At 49.8% G+C, this 22,329-nt stretch overlaps 3 protein-coding genes across 5 annotated transcripts in view; 2 read left to right on the top strand and 1 right to left on the bottom strand.

The window, feature by feature from the left end:
• Nucleotides 1-287: 287 nt before the first annotated feature.
• Foxm1 (forkhead box M1) lies at nucleotides 288-11,742 on the bottom strand. Of its 2 annotated transcripts, none has more exons than XM_075982660.1 (8): nucleotides 11,413-11,742; nucleotides 8,509-9,057; nucleotides 7,401-7,552; nucleotides 5,665-5,856; nucleotides 4,056-4,184; nucleotides 3,116-3,160; nucleotides 2,523-2,595; nucleotides 288-2,355 (listed from the first exon to the last, which is right to left on the bottom strand). In XM_075982660.1, exons 2-8 carry the CDS (start codon nucleotides 9,008-9,010, stop codon nucleotides 1,142-1,144), a joined length of 2,307 nt encoding a protein of 768 aa, XP_075838775.1. In that variant the 5' UTR covers nucleotides 9,011-9,057; nucleotides 11,413-11,742; the 3' UTR covers nucleotides 288-1,141. The 2 variants fall into 2 exon arrangements, with proteins under 2 accessions (XP_075838775.1, XP_075838776.1); XM_075982661.1 differs by having other exon boundaries at nucleotides 289-2,355; nucleotides 2,523-2,592.
• On the top strand, nucleotides 11,612-17,706 carry Rhno1 (RAD9-HUS1-RAD1 interacting nuclear orphan 1). Of its 2 annotated transcripts, none has more exons than XM_075982665.1 (3): nucleotides 11,612-11,691; nucleotides 15,490-15,738; nucleotides 16,829-17,706. In XM_075982665.1, exons 2-3 carry the CDS (start codon nucleotides 15,574-15,576, stop codon nucleotides 17,372-17,374), a joined length of 711 nt encoding a protein of 236 aa, XP_075838780.1. In that variant the 5' UTR covers nucleotides 11,612-11,691; nucleotides 15,490-15,573; the 3' UTR covers nucleotides 17,375-17,706. The 2 variants fall into 2 exon arrangements, with proteins under 2 accessions (XP_075838780.1, XP_075838779.1); XM_075982664.1 differs by lacking the exon at nucleotides 11,612-11,691 and adding an exon at nucleotides 11,711-12,050.
• A 2,117-nt stretch (nucleotides 17,707-19,823) lies between these two features.
• Tulp3 (TUB like protein 3) overlaps nucleotides 19,824-22,329 on the top strand; it is a 38,086-nt gene continuing 35,580 nt past the window's right edge. Inside the window, exon 1 of the mRNA XM_075982666.1 lies at nucleotides 19,824-19,937. Within this exon, the coding sequence (XP_075838781.1) occupies nucleotides 19,897-19,937 (41 nt within the window). The 5' untranslated portion in view covers nucleotides 19,824-19,896. The remainder of the gene's footprint in view (nucleotides 19,938-22,329) is intronic.

A 22,329-nucleotide genomic window follows, 5' to 3' on the forward strand; every position in this document is an offset into this window, starting at 1 on the left:
GAATTGAGGCCTACAAGTGCTGTGTTACTTTGAGGAGCCCAGGTCAGAGTTTGGGCCATGGAACAAGGTGGCAGGAAGAGGTGGGCAGGACTTTGTAGAGCCAGGATCTCATGTAGCTGGACTGGCGGATCCTCCTGCCTCTCTCTACCTCAAGGACTGAGATTATAGCTATGAACCACATCAGACAAAACTGGCAATTTCTGTGTCAGAAAAGGGTGTGGGAGGAACATCTGTGAAAGGCCCCGGCCATTATCTCCAGTCTCCACCACTGCCCCTCATTCAAGTCCTCGAGACCAGCAGTGCCACCCTGGGTTTTATTCAGTAGGTAGTTACAGTAGTGTTCTTGTGCTGGCTTGTGTATTGGAGCCTAGGGTGGCTCTTTGCAAAGCTCAGGTGCAAGCTAAGGAAGCCAGGCAGGTCAGGGGTCACTTCCTCCTTCTCAGGCCTCGGTCTGAGCTCTCAATGCTGGCTTCCCGGCATGATCAGGAACACTATCAGAGAACCACCTAACAGGACTCATGTGAGCACCCATCCCTCACACCTAAACCCAACAGGCTTTTCTAACAGGACCACTGGTTTGGAAACATGGGGGTGTCAGGAAAGGGCAGTAAGCGGGATCCTGGCAAGCCAACCTGTATGTCTAGATGCATAGAGAACCCACAAGTGTGGAAGAAACTGCACCGCAGGTCCTTCCCCCAAAGGCTGCAAGCAGAAGCCAAGTGCAGCCCTTGTCACCCCAGGGACTCCTGGCAGTCTCTAGATAATGATCTAAGAAAATAAGCTTACAGTTATAATTAGAGGGCAATTTGGGGGACTTACACCATTTACAAGGGTTATCCTGCCAGGAGCAGCAGGTGACTATGGGGCACTTCCTGATCGCCACTGCTTTTGTCACGCCCACCCCTCGGGTACCAGCAGAGAGAGTGGAGGACTCAGACTCTCTGGAGACCCTGCTGCATGCACAGGTCCCAGCAGTGGCTTCGATGTGACTATCTCTTGGCATAATTAGGTAAAGGGCACAGCTCAGTCCTTGCATGGCAGCTTCCCTCAGAGGGCTTTGGGTACACTGAGCCTTGTACTACCCAGTCACACAAGTGCCAGGATAGTGAGCAGCTTGAGTAGCAAGGACAAGGCCTTGGCTCTATCGCAGCTCAGGAATGAACTGAGCCCAGTTGATGTTGTCAGGGCCCAGTGGGTCCTCTTCCAGGCCAGGGAAGCTGATGTCTAGAAGGATCTTGCTGAGGCTGTCGTTCATTGTGTCCAAGACCAGGCCTTCTGTGAGAGAACGGTTGGCTGAAAGGCTGGGGACCTGTGGCTCGGGGGAGTCTGGCTTGGGGACCTCAAGATGTGGAGGTGGAGAGCTGCTGAAGGGGTCAGAGGCAAGGTCAGAGGCAAGGTCAAAGGGTTCTGAGTTGAGGAGCTCCCGGGGTGAGTCAAAAAGGGGAACACTTTTCAGAGGTGTGGTATTCAGCTCCATCAGCCCCAGGGAGTCAGGCAAGGGGCCAAAGGCGCCCTGGGGGGTTCGTACTGGGCTGAAATCTAACCCCCCAACTTTGGCTGGGGGTGTAAGCCTCCAGGACTCAGGGGTTCTGGAGAGCACAGACTTGCTAGGAGTGGAGGAGATAGGCAATGTCTCCTTGATGGGGGTCTTGAAAGGCACCCCCTCCTCTTGAGGGCAGTCGAGCTGGGACGCAGGCTCTGACGACTCCGCCAGGAGTAGGGGCTCCATGGCCGGCTGTAATGTGCTGGGGTCCTCTGAGAAGAGCAGTTCAGGCTCATCCAGACAGGGTGGCCGGAGGCGTTGTTTCCTCCGAGAGCGGCTCACCTCCCTCTTCTCTCTTCGCTTGGTCACCAGCATTTCCGAGACACACCGGGCTGGGGACTGGCGACCACAGTAGGACTTCTTGGGCTTTGGGGTAGGAGAGCAGGAAGAATCTTCCCAGGAATTGGACAGTTCCTCTTTCAGTGACGCACACGGTGAGGGCCACTCTTCCAAGGGAGGGCTCTCCACTTTGACAGGCCTCTCGAAGGGTGTCAAGTCCTCCCCAGGCTGGATTTCTTCCTCCTTAATGGACTGAATAGGAAGCAAAGGCAATAGCCCTTCTTCAAGCAGGGATTTCTCCTCCTTCACTGGTCCGGCAGCAGGAAGTGGGGCGATCCCTTCATTGGCTAGCAGTACCTTGGGTGCAATTCTGACTCGCTTGCTATGACGAGCGAGCTCTGAGCTCCTAAGTGAAGCTGCCAGAGGCAATGGCATCTTTACCGAGGGCTGTAACACCAGAGACTGGTTCACTGGGAACTGGATGGGCACCAGGTATGAGCTGACCCGTGGGAGCAGAGGCTTCATCTTCCGCCCTAGGAGGAAGCAGGAGAGATCAGAGGTAGCAAAGCTATGGGTTCGCTACTTCCCACTCCAGGAGCCCTGCTTAACTGTGCGCTCGGATCCTTTAAGTTGGAGAGAGAAGCTGAAGCTAGGCCACAGAACCAGATCAGGCAGGTCTGAGGCCCACTCCCATACTCACGTGCGCCCAGCGGGAGTTCAGTTTTGATGGTCACATTTCTACGGAGCTCAGGATTGGGTCGTTTCTGCTGCTGCTTTTGGGAAGAGAAAGAAACCAGGGCTAGTAAGGTGAGGGGAGAGAGCAGAACCCCAATAACTTGAGCTGATGCAATTGGCCTAACCAACAACCCAATGACTAGAAAAAGCTAGTTTGAACGATGGATGCAGGTAAGTACAATCTGTCAAGCCATGCTGGGGGAAAAATGGACAGAAACAAGACATATGAAGAGAGGACAGGACAATGTGACACCATGATCCTCACCACCCACAGGGAATGCAACAGCTACTGGAGAGACAAAGGAAAGGCAGGCTGAGAAAACAGGCTGATGCTGCTGCCTGCAAGGCCCATGCCACGCACCTGTCCTTGCAGTGGCAGGTCCTGCAGTGCCCAGTTTGCTCTGCTCAGCACACCTTTGTGATGCTGTGTTTAGGGCTAGCAGCCACGGGGCCAAACACAGTCCCCTCCCCACATCACAGCTTCTCTGCCCACTAAAGCCATGCTGAGCAGTGAAGGAAAATAAGGCCAAGCCCCGAGCCAGAGGAAAAGAATCTTACTGATTCCAAGTTCTCAGGCGATTGTGGAGACCCTGGTTCCAGTGGCTGGGTGGCGGCCAGGCATCGAGGGAGAGAAATGAGATGAAGTTACCACTAATGTGGTCAATCTACCCAGACTAGGAAGAAACCTATTTGATGGGTGCCAAGAGACACCATGGATAATGGTCCCTTCCAGAAGAACAGCACAGCAACAGCATCCTTATGGGTACTAGAAGTTCCCAAAACAACTTTTTTCCTGAAAACGTGTTCTTGTGGCTCCATTTCTGGTCTCTAGACTTAAAAAAAAGGTTTCTTTGGAGCAAGACTGAAAATACAAATTATAGGGCTGGAAATATGGCTCAGTGGGTAAGACAGACTGCTGTATAAGCATAAGGATCCGAGTTCAGATCCCAGCCCTGCATTGAAAAATAAAGTCAGGGCTGGCCATGCAAGTGCTTATACCCCAGTACTATGAGGTGGGGGTGGAGACAGGCGGATTCACGGGTCTGCCGACAATCAACGTAGTTCCAGTTTCAATGAGAGACCTCATCCCAAGGAAACGAAAGTGACAGAACAGGACATCCAGGGTCCTCCTCTGGCACATGGCATGTGCACGGACACAAAGATGCTCCCCCCAAGCCATGCCATTACTAGGCCTATCCCAGATTCATTCTCCAGAACCCCATATTAGAGACCTGGAAGCTGTAGTAACAACGGTCTACTTACAGGGGAAGTTAGAAAAAGATTTCTCAATTTTGGACCAGAACAGTTCTCTTTGAGCTCTGGTCTAATGCAAAGGAGTGTTATTTGGTATCTGTCACCTGAGGTCAGGGCACTATGCAAGCCATTAACTGACTGGTTCTAGCTCTCTCAGTCAGAGAACGTCAGGAGGAACACTGCTCCTTTCCAGAGGCTCTATAACCAACAACTCTGGCTCTCTAGCTCAAACAGGGGCAATCACCTTAAACACTTGGTCCAACGTCAAGTAGCGATTGGCACTTGGGTGAATGGTCCAGAAAGAGACCTTGCCATTGGCAGACGTCTCCCGCACAAACATGTCATGGAGAGAAAGGTTGTGACGAATGGAGTTCTGAAAGGGAAAGGTGAACAGTTAGCAGCTCCGTGAGCTGGGGAAACATCACCCTTGGAGCGAACTGGGAAAAGCGGGGGAGTCTCCCCCTATCATCAGCAGAGACTATGCGCAGGGTCCTTGCAATCTGACCTGCTGGCACCTCCCTTCCTAAGGTGCCACACTGCAGAGCTAACCTCAGCCATACACCCCAGGAGATAGATTGGTGACACCCCTTCAGTTGGTTACAAAAACAATAAACCATAACAACAAAAAACAGATCTAGCTTATCTCCAGGCTATTAAAGTCTTGGGCTGGAAGCGTCCCTCTCTGTTCCTGTGTTCTATCCCAGTGCAGGACAGAGGTGAAATGAACCCTGAAAAGGAACTTTACACCTGCAACTTCTGCCTCATCACCTGAGTGGAAAAATAAAGACAGGCAAAGCCGAGCACTCTGTGTTTTCCAGAAGTGTACCATGCCCTTTGGCATCAAGAGAGGTAAGAAGACTGCTGCCCACTGCACGATCCACAGAGAAACACAGAAGGTACAGGAGCAGCAGCAGGAAAAACTATCTCCATGCCTGGACACATGGTGCACACCCGTATTCCCAGTACTTAGGAAGACAAGGCAGGAAGATGCAGAGTTCAGCTAGGCTGGGTTACCTAGCAAGAGCCTATCTCAGAGACTGGAAATCTTGATTTTAGAGATCTAGGAAGATGCCAATGTGAGGATCAGATACAACTGTAGCACTGCTGCTGCCCGTGGCCCGGTATCAGACAGCCCAGGTGTCAGCACTGCAGGCAAGCCATGCAGGGCAGGCTGCAGAGAGGACATGAGGTCACATGCTGGGTCAAATAGGAGTCAGATGACATTCTTCCTGGCAAATCCCACTTCAAATCCAGGCTCTTGTGCGTGGCAGGTAAGTACTCTGCCAGTGAGCTACATCTCCAGTCTGGCAAGTCCCATTCTACCCAAGCTTTTCGATGTAACGCAAGGGCCTGAAAGATGGGTAAAGGTACCTGCTGCCAAGCCTGAGCTCAATCCCAGAACTCACACTGAGAGACAACTCCAAAGAACTGTCCTCTGACCTTCACATGCCCACCACACACAGACCTCTCTGCAACAAGCAAATACATATATGTGTATATATACATATGTACTTTCTGATTCTGACACAGATTCCCAGGCATCTGTCTTGGAGTCCCAGTGCATGAGATGAAGAACAAGACACACCTGCCCAGTGGGTATGGCGGCACACATTTGTACCCCCATCTGCTCCCAAGGTTGAACCAGGAAGATTGGAAGTTTGAGGCCAGCCTAGAGCACGTAGTAAGACTGTCTCAAAACAAGGGAGAAAAGGAAAAGGCCCGGCCCACTAGATGTTCCAGGAAGTTAATCTCTCATAATTTTTTTATATTATTTTTCATTACGACACAATCTGAAGCAGAGTGAGAAAGAGTTATACCAGAATGACCTTGACATCAGCTATGGTGCAGAGTACCTTCCAGCCTGGCTTGGCGATGTGCTTAAAATAGGGGAAGTGGTCCTCAATCCAAGTGTAGATGTCCTTCAAGGTCATACGCTTTCTCTCAGTGCTGTTGATGGCAAATTGTATCATGGCCATGTAAGAGTAGGGTGGCCTCTCAGACACAGAATCCTGCCAAGACGTGGACGCTCCTGAGGGCTCCTCAACCTGTGTGGTGCGAGAAGTCGAAGGGAGAGGGACCAGAGAATGACACAGAGTTCATGGAAACCACCCCACCCCCAGCCCGCTGAGTAGCACTTCTCAACCTTCCTAATGCTGGCCCGTTAATAACAGCTCCTCATGCTGTGCTGACCCCCAGCCATAAAATTATTTTGTTGTTACTTCCTAACAATACTTTTGCTACTGTTATGAATCATAATGTAAATATCTGATATGTGACCTCAACAACCACTGCTCTAGTCTATACTAAAGACAAACTTTTCTCTCGCCCTGAAATAGGGTTTATTTGCAGAGCTACACAGAGTTCTGGAACTCACTCTGTAGACCAGGCTGGCCTTGAACTCACAAAGATCTGCCTGTCTCTGCCTCCCAAGTGCTGGGATTAATGACCTTTGCCACCTCTGACCAGAAAAACAAGCTTCTTTGAGACCACTATTTCATAATGGAATTAAAGTTTGCGATCAGTGATCAGGCATTGTTAGTCTAGACCCCCAGCAATTAGGAACTGATTCACTTCCATCCTCTTCCTGAAGATAAATTGCCTGATAAGAAGAAGCCTAGAGGCTGGGAACATACCTAGCTCAGTTGGGACAAGATTTGCCCAACATGCATGAAGGCCTGGGCTGGATCTCCAGCACCACATGAATGGACTGTGGTGACATACATGTCTGCAATGTCAGCAGTAGGGCAGAGTGATCTAGAACTCAAGGTCATCCTCAACCTTTTCTTTTGGTTTTTCAAGACAGGGTTTCTTTGTGTAGCTTTGGAGCCTGTCCTGGAACTCACTCTGTAGACCAGGCTGGCCTCGAACTCACAGAGATCTTTCTGCCTCTGCCTCCCGAGTGCTGGGATTATAGGCATGTGCCACCACTGCCCGGGCTCACAACCTTTTCTAAACTAGCCTAAGCTACATAATAAGCCCTGTCTATTAAAAACAAAAAACAACTGGAGTCTCTTCCAGCTAATTCTCTAGTTGGGGTCTGCACAATGGTGTGTATGAATCCATGCCCATTTTCAGACCTGCAGGTCGAAAGTCTTAGGTCTCAGTTCCATTTGTGGTCCTGACGAACTGTAAACCCATCCTGTTTCAGTGTTTGTAGAGCAGCCACAGTCAAGTGTGGGGCAAATGCTTTCAAAGGACACATCTGAAGGTTTTACACAAAGATCTGATCATTCAGTTTAAAATTTTGAGATATAACTTTACACATACAAACTGTATGGGTTTTTGTTGTTGTTTTTCGAGACAGGGTTTCTCTGTGTAATTGGTGCCTCTCCTGGAACTTGCTCTGTAGACCAAGCTGGCCTCAAACTCAGAGACTCGCCTGCCTCTGACCCGCCCCCTGAGTGCTGGGATTAAAGGCATGTGTCAATACTGCCCAGCCAAAAAAAAATTTTAAAGAAAAATTACACAGAAAAGCAAAAGCACTAAGTGGTGTCCGCTCCAGTAGCTCCTCGATCCATTTCCCTTCTTAGAAACCCCCTGCACTAAGCGGTTCTGACTTCCCTAATGAGTGAGGGACAGAACAGTTCACCTTAGCCTGATTCTGCTCCAGGTGACAATTCTCCTTCTCCTCCATCTCCTGCTTAATGCTGCAGGGGCCCAGCCCATCAGAACTCATCTTCCCAAGCCACTGGATATTGGTTAAGCTGTTGTCCAGCGTGCAGCCTGCCGCTTCGCCACCAGCTACGAGGAAAACAACCCAAGACTCCATTAGCAGCCTCTTCAGATGTCCTGCAGCTCCATCAAAATTGATGGCTGGAGATAACCCTCCAGCTCAGCTCTTAGGGACAGGGAACACACGGTAAATCACAAATCATTGTGGCTCTAAGTTACTCTGCCTCCTGATGGACTTGAGAAATTCAGGAACGCTGAACTCCATCTCCACGCGTCAGATTGAACCTTAGGCATCTGTCAAGGCAATTTTTGGATAGCTACACAAGAAAGTCACTTTTCTCCCCCAGGCTCCAATTTATTCCTTTAATATGGAGATTTACTTCCTTACCGGATTACGGTGGTCTGAATAAGAATGGTCCCTATATGCTCATATATTTGAATGCTTAGTCAGCAAGTAGCACAGTCTCAAAGGATTAGGAGATGTGGCCTGGTTGAAGGAAGTGTGTCACTGTGGGTGGGCTTTGAGGTTTCAAAAGCCTGTGTCAGGCCCAGCTTCTCTCTGCCTCTCTCAGCCCACAGATCAGGATGTAGCTCTCAGCTACTGCCTCAGTGCCTGCCTAAATGATGCCACGCTCCCCACCATGGTGAAAATGGACTAAACCTCTGAAACTAAGCAAGCCCCCACTTAAATGCTTCCTTTCATAAGAGTTGCCTTGGGCATGGTGTCTCTTCAGAGCAATAGAACAGCGATTAAGACACAGGTCCGTACAAAGAATAAATCAAATCAACCGACCAGTCAATCAACAAATCCTTTTCCAACAGAAAGAGAGAGATGGGAATGTTATATTACGGTAACCCTTTCAACAGTGCCCAGATGGTTTGCTCAAAGTTTCAGGATAAAGAAAAGCGAGCCTTTGCCGTGGCCCCTCCTAGATTCCTATCTACCACATTCATCAGCTTGACTGACTGCAGGCGGGGAGGAGAAAGGCCAGCCTTCACACCCCTTTGCCTTACAAACCACATACCACAGGTTTCCTGTCTTTGCCTTGGAAGGGCTCCAGGTGGCTTGGGAACAGGCACACCCTTAGCTGCTGGCTTTGGTCCCAATGTCTCAGTGCTCGCTTCTGTCCTCTTGCAATCATGGCTGGTTTGGGCTTGCGGCTGGGGACCAGGAGGGTGAGATGAGGTCCCCCCAGAGCTGATGAGGATAAACTTGTTGGGTCCACTGCTGCCGCTCTCTTTCCCTTTGGCAGTTAGTGCTGTGATGATGCTTTGGATGTCGGCATTGTTGGGGATGGCCACCACTTGTGTGTTGGGCATGGTGGGGTGGTTGATGATCTTGATTCCAGCTGGAAACTTACAGGAACTGGACTCTGCCACCTCCTGGGAGGCCTGCGCTTGAGTAGGCTCCTGCTGGGCAGAGGGTCTCTTTGCTTCTTCCTCTGCTGTTTCTCCTGGGGCATTTTGAACAGGAAGGGGCAGCCTCCGTCTTTTGAGAATCAGTGGCCGCCGGGGGCTGGTTCTCATCGTGAAGCTGCGCTCTCGCTCTCCATTGAGAATCACAAGCACCGACCCTGCAGGGGCAAGGAGAAGCTTGGTGTCACAGAGTGGTGGGAGTGAGGACGAACTGGAAGGGGTCACAAGCAGAAGCTCAGAGGCCCAGGGGAATGCTGCCTGTGTCCCCGTCGAGCCCTCAGACAATAAGGACAGAACCTGGGTTTGTTGTACACTTGTAATCCCAGAACCTACAAAGTTTAAGGTCACCCTCAGCCAGATAGTGAGTTCAAGGTCAGCACTGGCCATGTGAGACGTTGTCTCAAAAAATGAAATGAATGAATGAATAAAGCCCTACTACTGACCAAGGAAAGCTAAAAATTACAGTAAACAAGCAATGCAATGCAAGTGGAGAACGTGGGACTGAATTGGAGTCAATGATCTCCTGGAAGCTCACTACTGGCCAGGCCGTGGATATAACACAGCTTAGCGACAGGGTGCTTGCTTAGCTTCTGCAAGGCCCTAGGTTCAGTTCCCAGCACTACAAAAAAGGCAAACAAAACCCAGGTTGTTTGGGGTTGGCAAGATGGCTCAGCGAGTTAAATCGCCTGCTGCTAAGCCTGACACCTGAATTCAATCCCTGGGACCACAAGGGTGAAAGGAGAGAACCAACTCCAACATGTGGGTGCCACCCCCCAATAAACATGTGAAAACATTGTTTTTTAATGTTTGGCTAACAGAATAAGTGAGATGACATCTATAACAAGGTGGAAAAGCTGCCAGTCCCCCAGAATTCAGAAAGTCACTTGCAATGCCTGTAGAGAGAGGTGAAAGATCAGAGAATGGATAGACAAGTGGCAATTAGGAGTCCTGACAAAACTCTGATTCTGCAACCCAGTCTGTGATACAGTCTTGGTGCTTTTTTTTCTGCAGGTCAGAGGTTCGGTGCACATAGTCAGAGGCACCTATGAAATCACCTTCTAGCCTGCAGGATCTCCCAAGGGGGGGGGTGTGGAACTTCCCTATTCAAAGCCTACAGCAAAACTGTGCAGTCAACGATTTTACATTTTCACTGCTGGCCAGTGAACACACAGTAGGTAAGGACTCTACTACCTCTGAGCTAAACCCACAGTGTTGTTTTTCCAGGAGGAGACGTAGTCTCTTCTAGCCTAGGTTGGTCTCAAACAATGCAGCTGACCTTACATTTCTGATTCTCCTGCCTACATCTGCTAGAGTCACAGGCTTGGCCATGAGCTAGGTTTTTGTGTTGCTGGGGATTGAACCCAGGGCTCTGTGATGCTTGGTTAGTGCTCTACAATAAAACCCCAGTCCTCTTGCTTTACAAAACAAAACAGTAACATCTCTGTACTTGCAAATATTTATGGCATTTGAGTTTTGTAAGTATGTTACTTTATATACCTTAACTTTCTGCTTCAAAGTAAGATTGTAACGCCCATCTCTGATGCGGGATTCCCCTCTGTATGCTATGAATATGTTTTAGTACCATCGGTTAATAAAGAAGCTGCCAGCAGGGGTAACAAACTAGCAGTCTTAGCTTACACATCTCCTGCCTACTAAGATGTTGCTACCATTAATATGCTCAAGATGGCTTTTATTTTTGAGAAAATCTTATGTAGTCCAGGCTGGCTTTGAATTGCTGAGCCTTTGGACCCCACTTTTGTAAATGCTGAGATTACAGACATTTGCCATCATGCCTGACCATGCTAAAGTGCCTTTGAAATGCTAAGGGAGTAAGTAGTCTTTTCTTTAGAAGAAGCATTTTATAGATTTTCATAGATATACAAAATAACTTATCATTAATTTAAATCCTGTCATTCTATTTTGAATGACAAGAAACAGGGAAACCAGCTCCTTTTTTTTTTTAGGACACCTGCCAAAAAAGGATTACCCATTTTTGACATTTGCCAGCTACTTAGGGTTCTTAGGTCCCGTCCATCCTGTGGCTTCCTTTTCTTTCTATTTCCTTTTCTCTACCTTCAAATCTCAGTTTTCATTTTGCTTCACATTGCACCCCACCCCAATCAAGTAGCCGACACCCCCACACCACAGGGTATTTCTCGTTGACCTTTTCTCTTCCTAATACTCCCTAATACCTTCGAACCGGACGCGACTTGCAGAGTCACCCCCATTCTCCACACCGAACCGGGAACCTTGCAACACTCAGCTGAGGATCCCGCCTTGCAACCGTGGAGGCGGAGGCAGGGTTGACCGCCAGTGCAGGCTCAGAGGGCAGGTCTGCTCCCAGGACCTCCGGGTGCTCGGAGAAGGCGGCGGGAAGGCCAAGGCCGGCCGGCTCACACCTCCTGCCCGGCGGTCCCCATCACCCTCTCGCGCCCCGCAGCCCCGGCAGTCCCGACTCCGAGCCCTCCCCTGGCCCGGCCCGGCCCGGGACTTCCTTTCTGCACCGCACTCACCTCACACGCCACGGCTGCTCCAGGCGGGGCCGAGGCAGGCCCGGGCGGCGGGTCCCGGAGGGACGGCCGGGGTGGGAGCCCGGGGCGGGGTGCGGGGGGAGCCCGGGCCGGGGGTGGGTCCCGCAGCGCCGCTTTCAGTTGTTCCGCTGTTTGAAATTGGCGCCGGCGGAGCGTTGCGGTCACGTGACGGAGCGTCGCCAATCGGCACCGGCTTGTCTCCGGGTTCCGGCCCCGAACGCTCGGCGTCCGGAGGAGCGGCGGCCGCGGCCGGGAGGGCGGGTAAGGCGGTCTCCGGGGCTCGAGGGGCGGCGGGAGGGACGCGCGGGCGGCGGCCAGCGGCCAGCAGGCGGCTCCGCCCCGGCTCTCCCAGGGAAGCCTCCGTGGTCGACTTCCTTCCGGGGCAGCACACGTCACTCGGCCGGTGGGCGACCCGCTCGGCCAGCCCTGGTCTCCGGTCCAGCCTCGAGGGAGACAGGTGTTCATTTACTTACCGGACAGACTTTACGGAGCCGGAGCCGGAGACACGGTGGCAGATCAGGGCATCCCTTCCCGGGGCCCACCGTCTGGTGGAGAGGGAGCACGGAATGAGATAAACAGACCGGTAGAATTCTAGCTGCGGAGGAACAAGTTAGAGGCGGGTAGGTTTTGTCTGATACAAGGTCTCCCCATGTATAGAATTCTCGATCCTCGTGTCTCCGCCTTCGGAGTAGCTGAGGTCACCCCCTCGCAGCCTCGTATGACACTTGGAATATTTATTTTAATGAGAAAATCTTGGCTTAGGACAGGGAAGGCTCTTTTTATTTATTTTTAATTTAATGAACCGAGACGCGGTGTGAGATCTGTACCTCACTACACAGAAGGGTGGGAAACCGAAGTCTGCTTTGACTGTGAGTGCAGAGGCCGAAGGTCATGGGATTTGAACTAAGGCGCAGGAGTGCGGTGTGCTTTGAGACTGGAAGGTCTTCAGCCTTGTTGAGTTTTGTCCTTATCTAATAATTAAAGGAAGCCAATCAAGAGTTCTGTTATGCCCAAATCCGTGGGTCCCGACAAAAGCCAGCAAAGGAGACCAAGTCCCATATGTAAAAGCAAAGAGCCTTTATTTTAATCAAGTTTGCAAACTCGCTCTCTCCGCATGTCCAACATATTAGAATATTCAGAGAGCCCCGAGCTCAATTAGAATTGAGTTTTTAGGGGCTGGAGAGATAGCTCAGAGGTTAAGAGACTGCTCTTCGGTTCTGAGTTCCATTCCCAGCAACCACATGGTGGCTCACGCCCATCTGTAATGAGATCTGGTGCCCTCTTCTGGCCTGCAGACATATATACAGACAGAACACTGTATACATAATAAATAAATAAATACATCTTTAAAAAAAGAATTGGGTAAACTATTGAGACTCCAGACTCCATTTAAATTTATCAATGGCCAGAGTCCCAGGTGATAATGGTTGGAAGTAAAGAACTTCCTTTGGATGACCTGCCCAGACTTCGCTTTCATGGCTGCTCCCCACATCAGCAGCTAGGCCTGTGGGCCATAACACTAATCCTGGGGTGAGACAAAAGGATCTCGAGTTAGAGGCCAGTCTGGATTGCAGAGTGAGACCCCATCTGAAAAATAAAACTGGGCTGTAGTGGTGCAGGCTTTTAATCTCAATACCCAGAGACAGCCGGATCTCTGAAACTGAGGCCCGCCAAGGCTACATAGTAAGACATTGCCTCAAATAAAAGCAAGCAAAGCTTGAGCAGAAGTAAGTCAAAGCCTGAGTTAACATTTGGTTTGGGCACGTCTGTAAGAGATTATCTACATTAGATTAAGGTGGGATAACTCCACCCTGAATGCTTATGCTCCCATCTTGTGAACTGGGGACCTGGACTCACTAAAATCAAGAAAACCAGCTGAGCACATTCATCTGCTTCCTGCCAGCTAAAGTGCGTGCCCAGCTGCCTTCAGGTCCCAGCTGCCACGACTCCCCCAACACAAGACTGTATGCAGGAACTGTGAGCCAGAATAGCCCTTCCTTCCTTAGCTTGCTTTCCTGGGGTACTGATGCCAGCAACAGAACAAGCACCTAGTGCTGCGGGCATGCCTTGTAACCCAGCACCTGGGGATGCGGAGACTACACAGTGAACGTGAAGCCAGCCTAGGCTGCGTGAGACCTTGTCTCAAAGACGTCAAAATAATTGTAAGAGGGGCTGGTATATAGCCAAGGGGTATAGGCCTGAGGTTCAACATGAAAACCAAAAAGAATATATTTTCTTCAAAGTCATGCAAGGGTAGGGAAACAGGTAGATACAGATGGTCAGGAAGGAACCCCCTGGGAGGTAAGTGCACGGGGCTTCACTGTGTGACTCAGTTGGCTTCTCTGTGGGGTGGGCATCTTTTTGAAATTTTGTTTTATGTGCATTGGTGTTTTGCCTACATGTATGTCTGTATGAGGGTGTCAGGTCCCCTAGAACTGGAGTTTCAAACAGTTGTGAGCTGCCATGTGGGTGCTGGGAATTGAACCTGTATCCTCTGGGATAACAGCCACTGCTCTTAACTATTGAGCCATCTCTCCAGCCCCGTTGGGCGATCACAAGCTTTGTGTGAAAAATCTCTAGTGACTGCTCACCCCAACTCCACACTCATTTGGCCTCACTGGCTCTCCTGACCCAGTGCTGACACCATATCTATTGTCGTCGTTCATCCTTTAAAAAAGGACCTTAAAACACGGCTCACTGTGTATCCCCCACTGCCATGGAACTCACTGTGGAGACTAGGCTCCAGCGCACAGAAATCTGCTTCCCGAGTGCTGGGATTTCAGATCTGTTACCACAGCCTCTCAGATGCTGACATTGTGTGTGAGTGATGTGGGGGAAGGGGAACACATGTGGGTGTCAGAGGACATCTTTTCCAGTTTTTTTGTTTTTTTCTTTCTTTCTTTTTTTTTTTTTGCTGGCCGTGTAATTCTCAAGACAGCTTTTGGGCTGTTTAAGATTTCATCTAACTTAGGCTGGTCTAGAACTAGCTAACAATGACCTTGAACTCCTGATCCTCCAGCCCCCTAAGTGCTGAGATTATTGGCTGCACACCATACCCAGCGTGGTTTGGCTTTTGGTTTTGTTTTTTATTTTTATTTTTTATTTTTGAGACAGAGTTACTCTGTAGCTTTGGAGCCTGTCCTGGAGCTAGCTCTTGTAGACCATTCCGGCCTTGAACTCACAGAGATCAACCTGTCTCTGCTTCCCAAGCGCTGGGATTAAAGGCGGGCGCCACCACTGCCCGGCTTTGTTTTGTTTTTTTCAAGACAGGGTTTGTCTGTATAACAGCTTTGGCTATCCTGGAAGACCTCGAACTCACAGAGATCCACCTTCCTCTGCTTCCTGAATGCTGGGATTAAAGGCCACCAACGCCTGGTCCCAATGGTTTGGTTTTTGAGACAAGGTTTTTCTGTGTAGCCCAGGCTAGACTTGAACTTCATCTATCCCAACTCTATTGGGATAATAAGTGTGTCCTGCCATACCCAGCTATAACCGTCGTTGCATGTGGTGCGCCTCAGACTGCAGTGACCTTCCTGCTTTTTGCTTTTCCCAACTCTTCATTCCAGGTTAGGTGTCTTCCCACCCAGAAAGTCTTCTCTGAAATGAATGGAAGCAAACCATTGTACTGAAGAGTAATTGTTTCCTTCTGTTAAATTCTCAGCTCCTTTCCTTCCTTTCCACTTTTTCTTTTTTTGCAGTACAGGGGGTTAAACTTGGCTTTATACATTTAAGGCAAATGTACCTCTCCGATGCAATCCCAGCTCCTCAAAACCAGGGACATCTTTCTCACTGCAGGCGTCCTCAGTGCTCAGTGACTTGATAAGTACTTGTCCATCTTTAATTCCTAGTGCTCAGCACGGCACAATAAGTGAGTTCAGCGGGTGTTTACTGAATGAGTGTTGCTGAGATAATGTGTTTTGTGAGGTGCTGTAGGAAGCTGTGTTTCCCCCCCAACCTGAGGACTGAACGGTAGTTTTTGGTCGATTGACCAGCACGTGTCATGAAGGATGGGGGAATCACCCACAAGATTTTCTCCCGGCTTTTGTTTCTTCTCTACAGGCATGGTTTGCAACTGGACCCCAGCCCAGACCAGGAAGGCAGCCTGCATCATGAGGTTACAAATTGCTCGTCCTTTACCTGTTGATGCCTCCCAAAAAGAGACAGCAAAGACAGTCACACAAAGCCCAGCTGCAATTCCACCATCAGCCACTGGAGGGCCCCAAACATCATGAATCTCTCCAGCGGCCCATTACCCACACTGTATGGGTGCCCAGCAAGCCCATTGATCAGGGCACCATCACTTCCTGGGTAGGTCCTTTGACCTTTACCGTGTTAGGCTTTTCAGAATACTGACTCTTCATCCTTGTGGAGCAGGGACAGGAAAGCAGGTACTCTTTCTGGTTGTGGTAACCTGACTTATCTAATTTTCTTAGTTCAGATCATGTTATATGGAACTGGAGTCTTCTCTGCCAGGGTCTTCTGAAAAAGTTCTGAGGGACTATTTCACTACCCAGTAGCTGGGTGAAGAAACTAGAAAAATGGCAAGCTTCTAAATGAGATTATTTCCTGTAACTCACGTGGGAAGTACTAGGTATTCTATGGTTGAATGAACTGAACGTTAGGGAGAAAATCCTACAAAAATGGCATTATGAGGCACACCTGTAATCCTAGCATTTGGGAGGCTGAGGCAGAAGGCCAGCCTGGACTGCATGGTAAGATTGTCTTAAAACGTGTGTGTTGCGGAGGGAGCTGGAGAGATGGCTCAGAGATTAAGAGAACTGACTGCTGTTCCGGAGGTCCTGAGTTCAATTCCCAGCAACCACATGATGGCTCACACCCATCTATAACGAGATCTGGTGCCCAGAACGCTATATACATAATAAATTTTTAAAAAAGTGGGGGGATCCATAAGCACTGAATGGATAAACATACAGTACTAGATCCCTTTTCTGAACACTGCCTCACTTCCTAGTTCTTGTGGCTGCCATTCACTGTTTGCCAGACACTCTGCTGGATGTTGGGAATGAGTCTGTGGGTCCCCGCCCTACTGAGGGCTTTGTTCTGCTGAGGTCTGAACTGCTGAGTGTGCCAAGCGTGCTGAGTGTGGGTTCTACCCCCTGGATCCTTCCAGCCCTGCTCTCGTGAAGTTTAACAACAGACAGTTAAATAGCCATAGTGGTGTCGTGGTCACAAGAAATACCTTGTCTCCTCTCTGAGAGGCAGAGGGACAGAAAAACCAAAGCTGTTTTCTTATTAGTGCCTCACATAGCTGGTTGGCTTGGGGTTCTTTCGCTGTAGCGCATCCTCATGATTCTGAACAAAACTAAAGAAGGATTCTGCTCACTGGATAGTTTCTCTGGTAGTTGACCCACCGCCCTTTTTGTCTTTTTATGCACAGGTCTTACCTCAGTTTGATACAACAGCCGAAAGCCAGCTTCCAGCACACCGGAAACGCCGCCCCCAAGACCAGACAAAACAATTAACACGAAGATCTACCTGCAAGTTCCCACGGCTAACCTTTGAGAGTCCACGGGTTTCCAGTTCAGAGACGGTGATATCCTTGAACAGAGACGAGCCCTGCCAGTCAGAAAAGGACACTCCCAGAAGGCCTTTAGTGCCTCTGCTCAGTCCCCAGAGCTGTGGGGAGCTGTCAGTGCACGCCCCTCAAAGCTTACCTCATGTGTTCACACCCCCTGATATCCACACCCCGGGGTTGTCTGTGAGAGAAGAACCCGCTTCCCCCGATCAGAAGGAAAACAGTCTTCCAGGCTGCATCCTGGGCCCTGGAGCTCCCAACAGCCCAGAGCCCGGACCTGTTCTGGTCAAGGACACCCCTGAGGAGAAGTATGGGTTAAAGGTCACGTGGAGGCGCAGAAGGCACCTGTTTGCCTACCTCAAGGAGAGAGGGAAGCTGGACAAGAGCCAGTTCCTCGTGAAGATGTGAGTGGATGTCACAGGCGTCATCTCAGCTGCTGATTGCCGTCATTCCCAGCCTCACGTCCCTGGCTTGAAAGGGTGACTTGGAGGGAGCACCAGAGGGAGGAGGACTTAGCTGCAGGCCTGGAGCTAGAACTCGGTTTCTAGATTTGCTGGTTAAGCCCCCTCATATGAGGAAGAGTGGATTTAGTGTCATGAACTGTTGGTAACTGTTTGAACCTCTAGAGTACCTTGCACTGTTTACGATGTTTGTAAATAAATGGCTGCTCTGTGTGTCTAGAGAACCCCACTTTTGTCAAAAATGCAGCAGTGTGGCCCGTCTATGAAAGCTCTGTGCTGGTAGTCTTTTGTCCCAAACTTATTTCTTTCCGTATTTTTTGTTGCTGATCACGAGGCTCAAAGACAGCGTCCACTGATGGAGAAAATCAGAGTGGTTGACAGCTGCCTTTACAGCTTTGACTTTTCTGTTCAAAGGGCCACAACCCTGTATTCATGAATACAGTGGGGTCAAGGGAGGTTTGTGTTTTGAGATTGTTTTACAGTGAAAAATATGCCAGCAGAGTGGTGGTGGCGCATGCATTTAATCCCAGCACTCGGAAGGCAGAAGCAGGTGGATCTCTGTGAGTTTGAGGCCAGCCTGGTCTCCAGAGTGAGTTCCAGGACAGGCACCAAAGCTACAGAGAAACCTTGTCTCAAAACAAAAAAACAAAACAAAACAAAAAGCCAATATTATAGTCATATGGTGAGGAAGTGGGGAAGTGGATTCTTCTTTCTTTTTTTGGTCTGTTTTTGTTTTTTGAGACAGTTTCTCTGTGTAGCCCTGGCTGTCCTGGAACTCACTCTGTAGACCAGGCTGGTCTCACAGAGATCCACCTACCTCTCAGATGCTGGGATTAAAGGCATGCACCACCACTGCCAGGCTGGGAATGGATTCTTTTTTTTTTTTTTTAAGATTTATTTATTATGTATACAGTGTTCTGCCTGCATGTATGACTCCAGGCCAGAAGAGGGCACCAGATCTCATTACAGATGGTTGTGAGCCACTATGTGGTTGCTGGGAATTGAACTCCAGACCTCTGGAAGAGCAGTCAGTGCTCTTAGACTCTGAGCCATTTCTCCAGGCCCATAATGGATTATAGTAACTGTGTGTACGTAAAGTAGAACATTACCTCTGCTAACAAGTGCCTCAGTGGTCCTATTGCCCATACACATAGCGTCTCTTTCAGCTCTTCTCATTTAACACCCAGCCCCTGCTGGGCCAAGCAGAGCTTATGCTACCCTTTATATGGGTGAGAATTTTTTTTATATATTATTCCTTGGTGTTTTTGGATTTATTTATTCACGTATATGTGTGCTCTGTCTTCATGCACAGAATCAGGGCATCAGATCCCACTATGGTTGTGAGCCACCACGTGGTTGCTGGGAATTGAACTCAGAACCTCTGGAAGAGTATTCAAGTGCTTTTAATCACTGAGCTATCTCTCCCGCAGCCATGGGTGAGAATTTGAAGTGCAAAAAACGAAGCAATCCAGGGAGGGGACTAAGGGAGTGCAATGCTCTAGTCTATTTATGTACTGTATTTCCTAGATTTCAAAAGTTAATTCCTAGGGCCTGGAGAGGTGGCCCAGTGGTTATGAGTCTCGGATGTCCAGAAGGCACAGGTTCTGACAGCCCTGGCCACCAGGGATGCATATGGTATGCAGACATACATGAAGGCAAAACATCCGCACACATAAAATAATAGCTTTAGACTTGGTGGCCCATGCCTGTAATTCCAGCACTAGGGGGCAGAGGCAGTCTATAGTGAGATCTTGTCTCTGAATAAAATACTTTTTTTTTTTTAATTTTAAAGTGAAAATTTGGATTCAATATCAATGTGGTAACTTCGGCCTTACTAACCAAGTCTACATGTAGTAGGTTTGGTCAGAAAGTCCTATAGGGACCAGAACCAGACATGGAGAACCTGGAGGCATGAATTCACTGCAGAGGGCAGGTTTATCAGCCACCCTTATGGGATAAGGATATGCGAAGACAGTCCCCACGTAGGGGTCCTTCAGTCGTTTAGGAGAGAGGGCTGGTGTAGAAGGGCATCCCGGAGCGGGTCAGACTTCGAGGCTTCTGGTGGCAGAAGTTCACAAATCCCTGGACCACAACCCTGGCAGCCACTCTGGGTGTTCTCCTCGCTACAGCGCGGCTATGGGAGTGGCTCTGTGGAGGCGGCCGCTGACCGGAGCAGCTGGAGACACCCCGAGGGTCAGCTGGGTCCCAGCCCCGGGTGCGGGGGTGGGAGGTGCACCCCGCTCCGGCGCACGCGCCTTCGCCTCCCGGTGTCTCCCGCCCCCTGGAAACCCTCCAGCATCGCGGCTGGCGCCATTAGCCAGTGAGAAGGGAGCGGCGGGCACTGGACCAATGAGCGTCGGCGACAGTGCGGGGTGTGGTTGCCAGGGGCTGGGCCCGACCTCCTCCATCCTCTCTAGCCCGGCGGCTGCAAGTCGGGGTCTGGACTCTGATGCCACCGGCCGGGCGGTTATGGAGGCGGCGCGCTGCGCACCGGGACCTCGCCCGGACAGGTCAGAGGCGGGGGCCAGGGCTGCAGAGGGGCGGGGAGGGGTCTCCCGGCTGGGCAGGCGAGGACCGGGACCAGGATCGGGTCTCCAAGCTGGGCAGGCGCTGAGCATCCCGCGCCGCCAGCACACTCTCGTGCCGCTCCCTTGGAGTTTGCCCCGAACCAGCTCGCCCTGCTCCCGCAGGGTCTCCGATTTCCTCACTCGCAGTGCGTTCGCCCTTTACCGTGTCTCTCTGGAGCAGAGTCAAAACTGAGGTGGAACGAGGTCCCTCCCGGGAGTCGAAGCGGAAGGTCGGGGGTGATGGTTAATTGGTTCCAAGGCCGTTGCTTTTGGCAGTCATTGCGGAATTCTGGAACGGAGTGCGAGGACTGAAAATGCAAAACTGCTCTTTTCTTTTTTTTCTATCTGCCCCCCCCCCCCCCGGCCCCGCCGCCGGCTTTCCTTTCTTCCTTTGAGTTCCATAGTTCTCCTAGTTAAGCTCCGTCTTAGTTCAGACTGCTTCATACGTCTTGTTTGTGCCCCCTGTTTCTCTGCTGAGACCCCTCTTTTTGCCCGGTTCACAGGGTGAGCCTGGAAAATCAAATGGGTTGCAGTCTCAGACTGTTCCTTTCTCGTCAGCTGGGCTAACGAAAAGTTAATGGGTGTGTGTGTGTGTGTGTGTGTGTGTGTGTGTGTGTGTGTGAAATCATTGGCTCAAAACTTTGACATTGTCTGAGGATTGAAACCAAACATTTCAACTACATTCTTCGTTCACCATCCCATCACCACAGCAAATAAAGACTGGGCGTGTAAGGATTTAGTCTGATGTTTAAACTAGTATTTAACTGATTCGAAACCATCTTTTAAAAAAAGTCACAAAGACGTTGGAGTATAATACCCCCCTCCTCCAATGTCGATCTCAGGTGGACTAGGCTCGCCTCAGACTTGGTAATGAGGATGACTTTGAACTTCGGATCCTCTACCTCTGACTGGGCTGTTTTGGTCTTTCATCAAGTAAATTCTACAAACATGATAGCTGTTCTGAAATTTGTTTACACCCTCCCCCTTTTGAGAACAACAAAAAAATATATATATTTGCAAGTATAGGGTCGGGTTATTTAAAGTTGGCATTCAGTGTCTCTGTTTAAGATGTACCCCGGGCGGTGGTGGTGCCCGACTTTTAGTCCTAACACGCAGGAGCCAGAGGCAGGCGGATCTCTCTTAGTTCCCGGCCAGCTGGTCTACAGAGTGAGTTCCAGGACAGCTAGGGCTACACAGTGAAACACTGTCTTGGGGCGGGCAGGATTTAGTTTTATGAATTTAGAGAAGTAAATTTTATGGGGCTATGGTTTTATTTTTATCCCTTTCTGTTGTTTTGCCTTTTTGTTTGTTTTGTCTTGAGACAGGTCTTATGTAGCCTTGGTCAGACGAACTCTCCACCTAAACCAGGCTGGCCTTGAACTCATTTAGGGCTGTCTGCCCCAGCTTCCCATGACTTGTGATTTTAGGGAACAAGAAGGACTTGACTCTGAAATTGGGGCCAGGTGGCGGCTCTTCTTTTCATCTTCTGCACTTGAACCTTAAAGGTGTAATTTTAAAGTTTCCCCTCCTCTCCAATATTTTCTTCCAAAGAAGCCAGCTCTTTAATTTTCAGTTGCCATCAAAGGGGACTCTGTGAGTCACGGTTTCTTCTGCCCTAGGTAGGAGACAGTGTAGCTTTTGCCACTCCTAGCTCATCTCTTGCTAAAAGGGGGTGCACGTCTGGCTTTTAGGTAGTCGTTAATATTGAGAGAGAGAGAGAGAGAGAGAGAGAGAGAGAGAGAGAGAGAGAGAGAGAGAGAGAGAAAAGACTGACTCTCAGGGCAATCCAGTAATCCAGGCTGGCCCCATACTCGAAACCCTTCTTTCCTAGCCTGCCAAGGGTCTCATATGGGCATGGATCACCAGGCCTGGGTGTACTCCTGTCCTGTCCTGGTGTAACACTTTCTTGTTTTGTTGTGTCTCCAAGGTGGTCTTGTATAACTTGGACTTACCTTGAACTCTTAATGTTCTGCTCCCACCTCCCTGCTGCCAGGATCACAGGTACGCAGCAGCGGTACCAAAGATAGAAGCCAGGGCTTCAAGCTTAACTCATTTTTAAAAAAAAAAGATTTAGTTATTATTGGCAGGCATGGTGCTCACATACTTTTAGTCCCCGTATGTGAGAGGCAGAGGCAGGCAGATCTCTGTGAGTTCAGGCCAGCCTGACCTACATAGTATATCTATTTTTTTAAGTTATTTATTATTATTAATGAATGGTGGTGGGTGTTATAGCGTAAATATGGAAGTCAAAAGACAATCTGTGAAGTCGGTTTTGGGTCTGGGGAGGAAACTTTAGTCACCAGGTCTGCGTGTCAAGCACCTTCACTGCTGAGCC

The sequence above is a fragment of the Microtus pennsylvanicus genome, chromosome 8 (assembly GCF_037038515.1).
Source record: "Microtus pennsylvanicus isolate mMicPen1 chromosome 8, mMicPen1.hap1, whole genome shotgun sequence".
In the NCBI taxonomy this organism is placed as follows: domain Eukaryota; kingdom Metazoa; phylum Chordata; class Mammalia; order Rodentia; family Cricetidae; genus Microtus; species Microtus pennsylvanicus.

Coding starts and splice junctions, on each gene's coding strand:
- Rhno1 (XM_075982665.1), top strand. CDS start 15,574: ATGCCTCCCAAAAAGAGACAGCAAAGACAGTCACACAAAGCCCAGCTG. Junction 15,739..16,828: donor AGGGCACCATCACTTCCTGG/GTAGGTCCTTTG, acceptor TTTTATGCACAG/GTCTTACCTCAGTTTGATAC.
- Foxm1 (XM_075982660.1), bottom strand. CDS start 9,010: ATGAGAACCAGCCCCCGGCGGCCACTGATTCTCAAAAGACGGAGGCTG. Junction 7,553..8,508: donor GCAAAGACAGGAAACCTGTG/GTATGTGGTTTG, acceptor TTTTCCTCGTAG/CTGGTGGCGAAGCGGCAGGC. Junction 3,161..4,055: donor CGTTGGACCAAGTGTTTAAG/GTGATTGCCCCT, acceptor GCCGCCACCCAG/CCACTGGAACCAGGGTCTCC.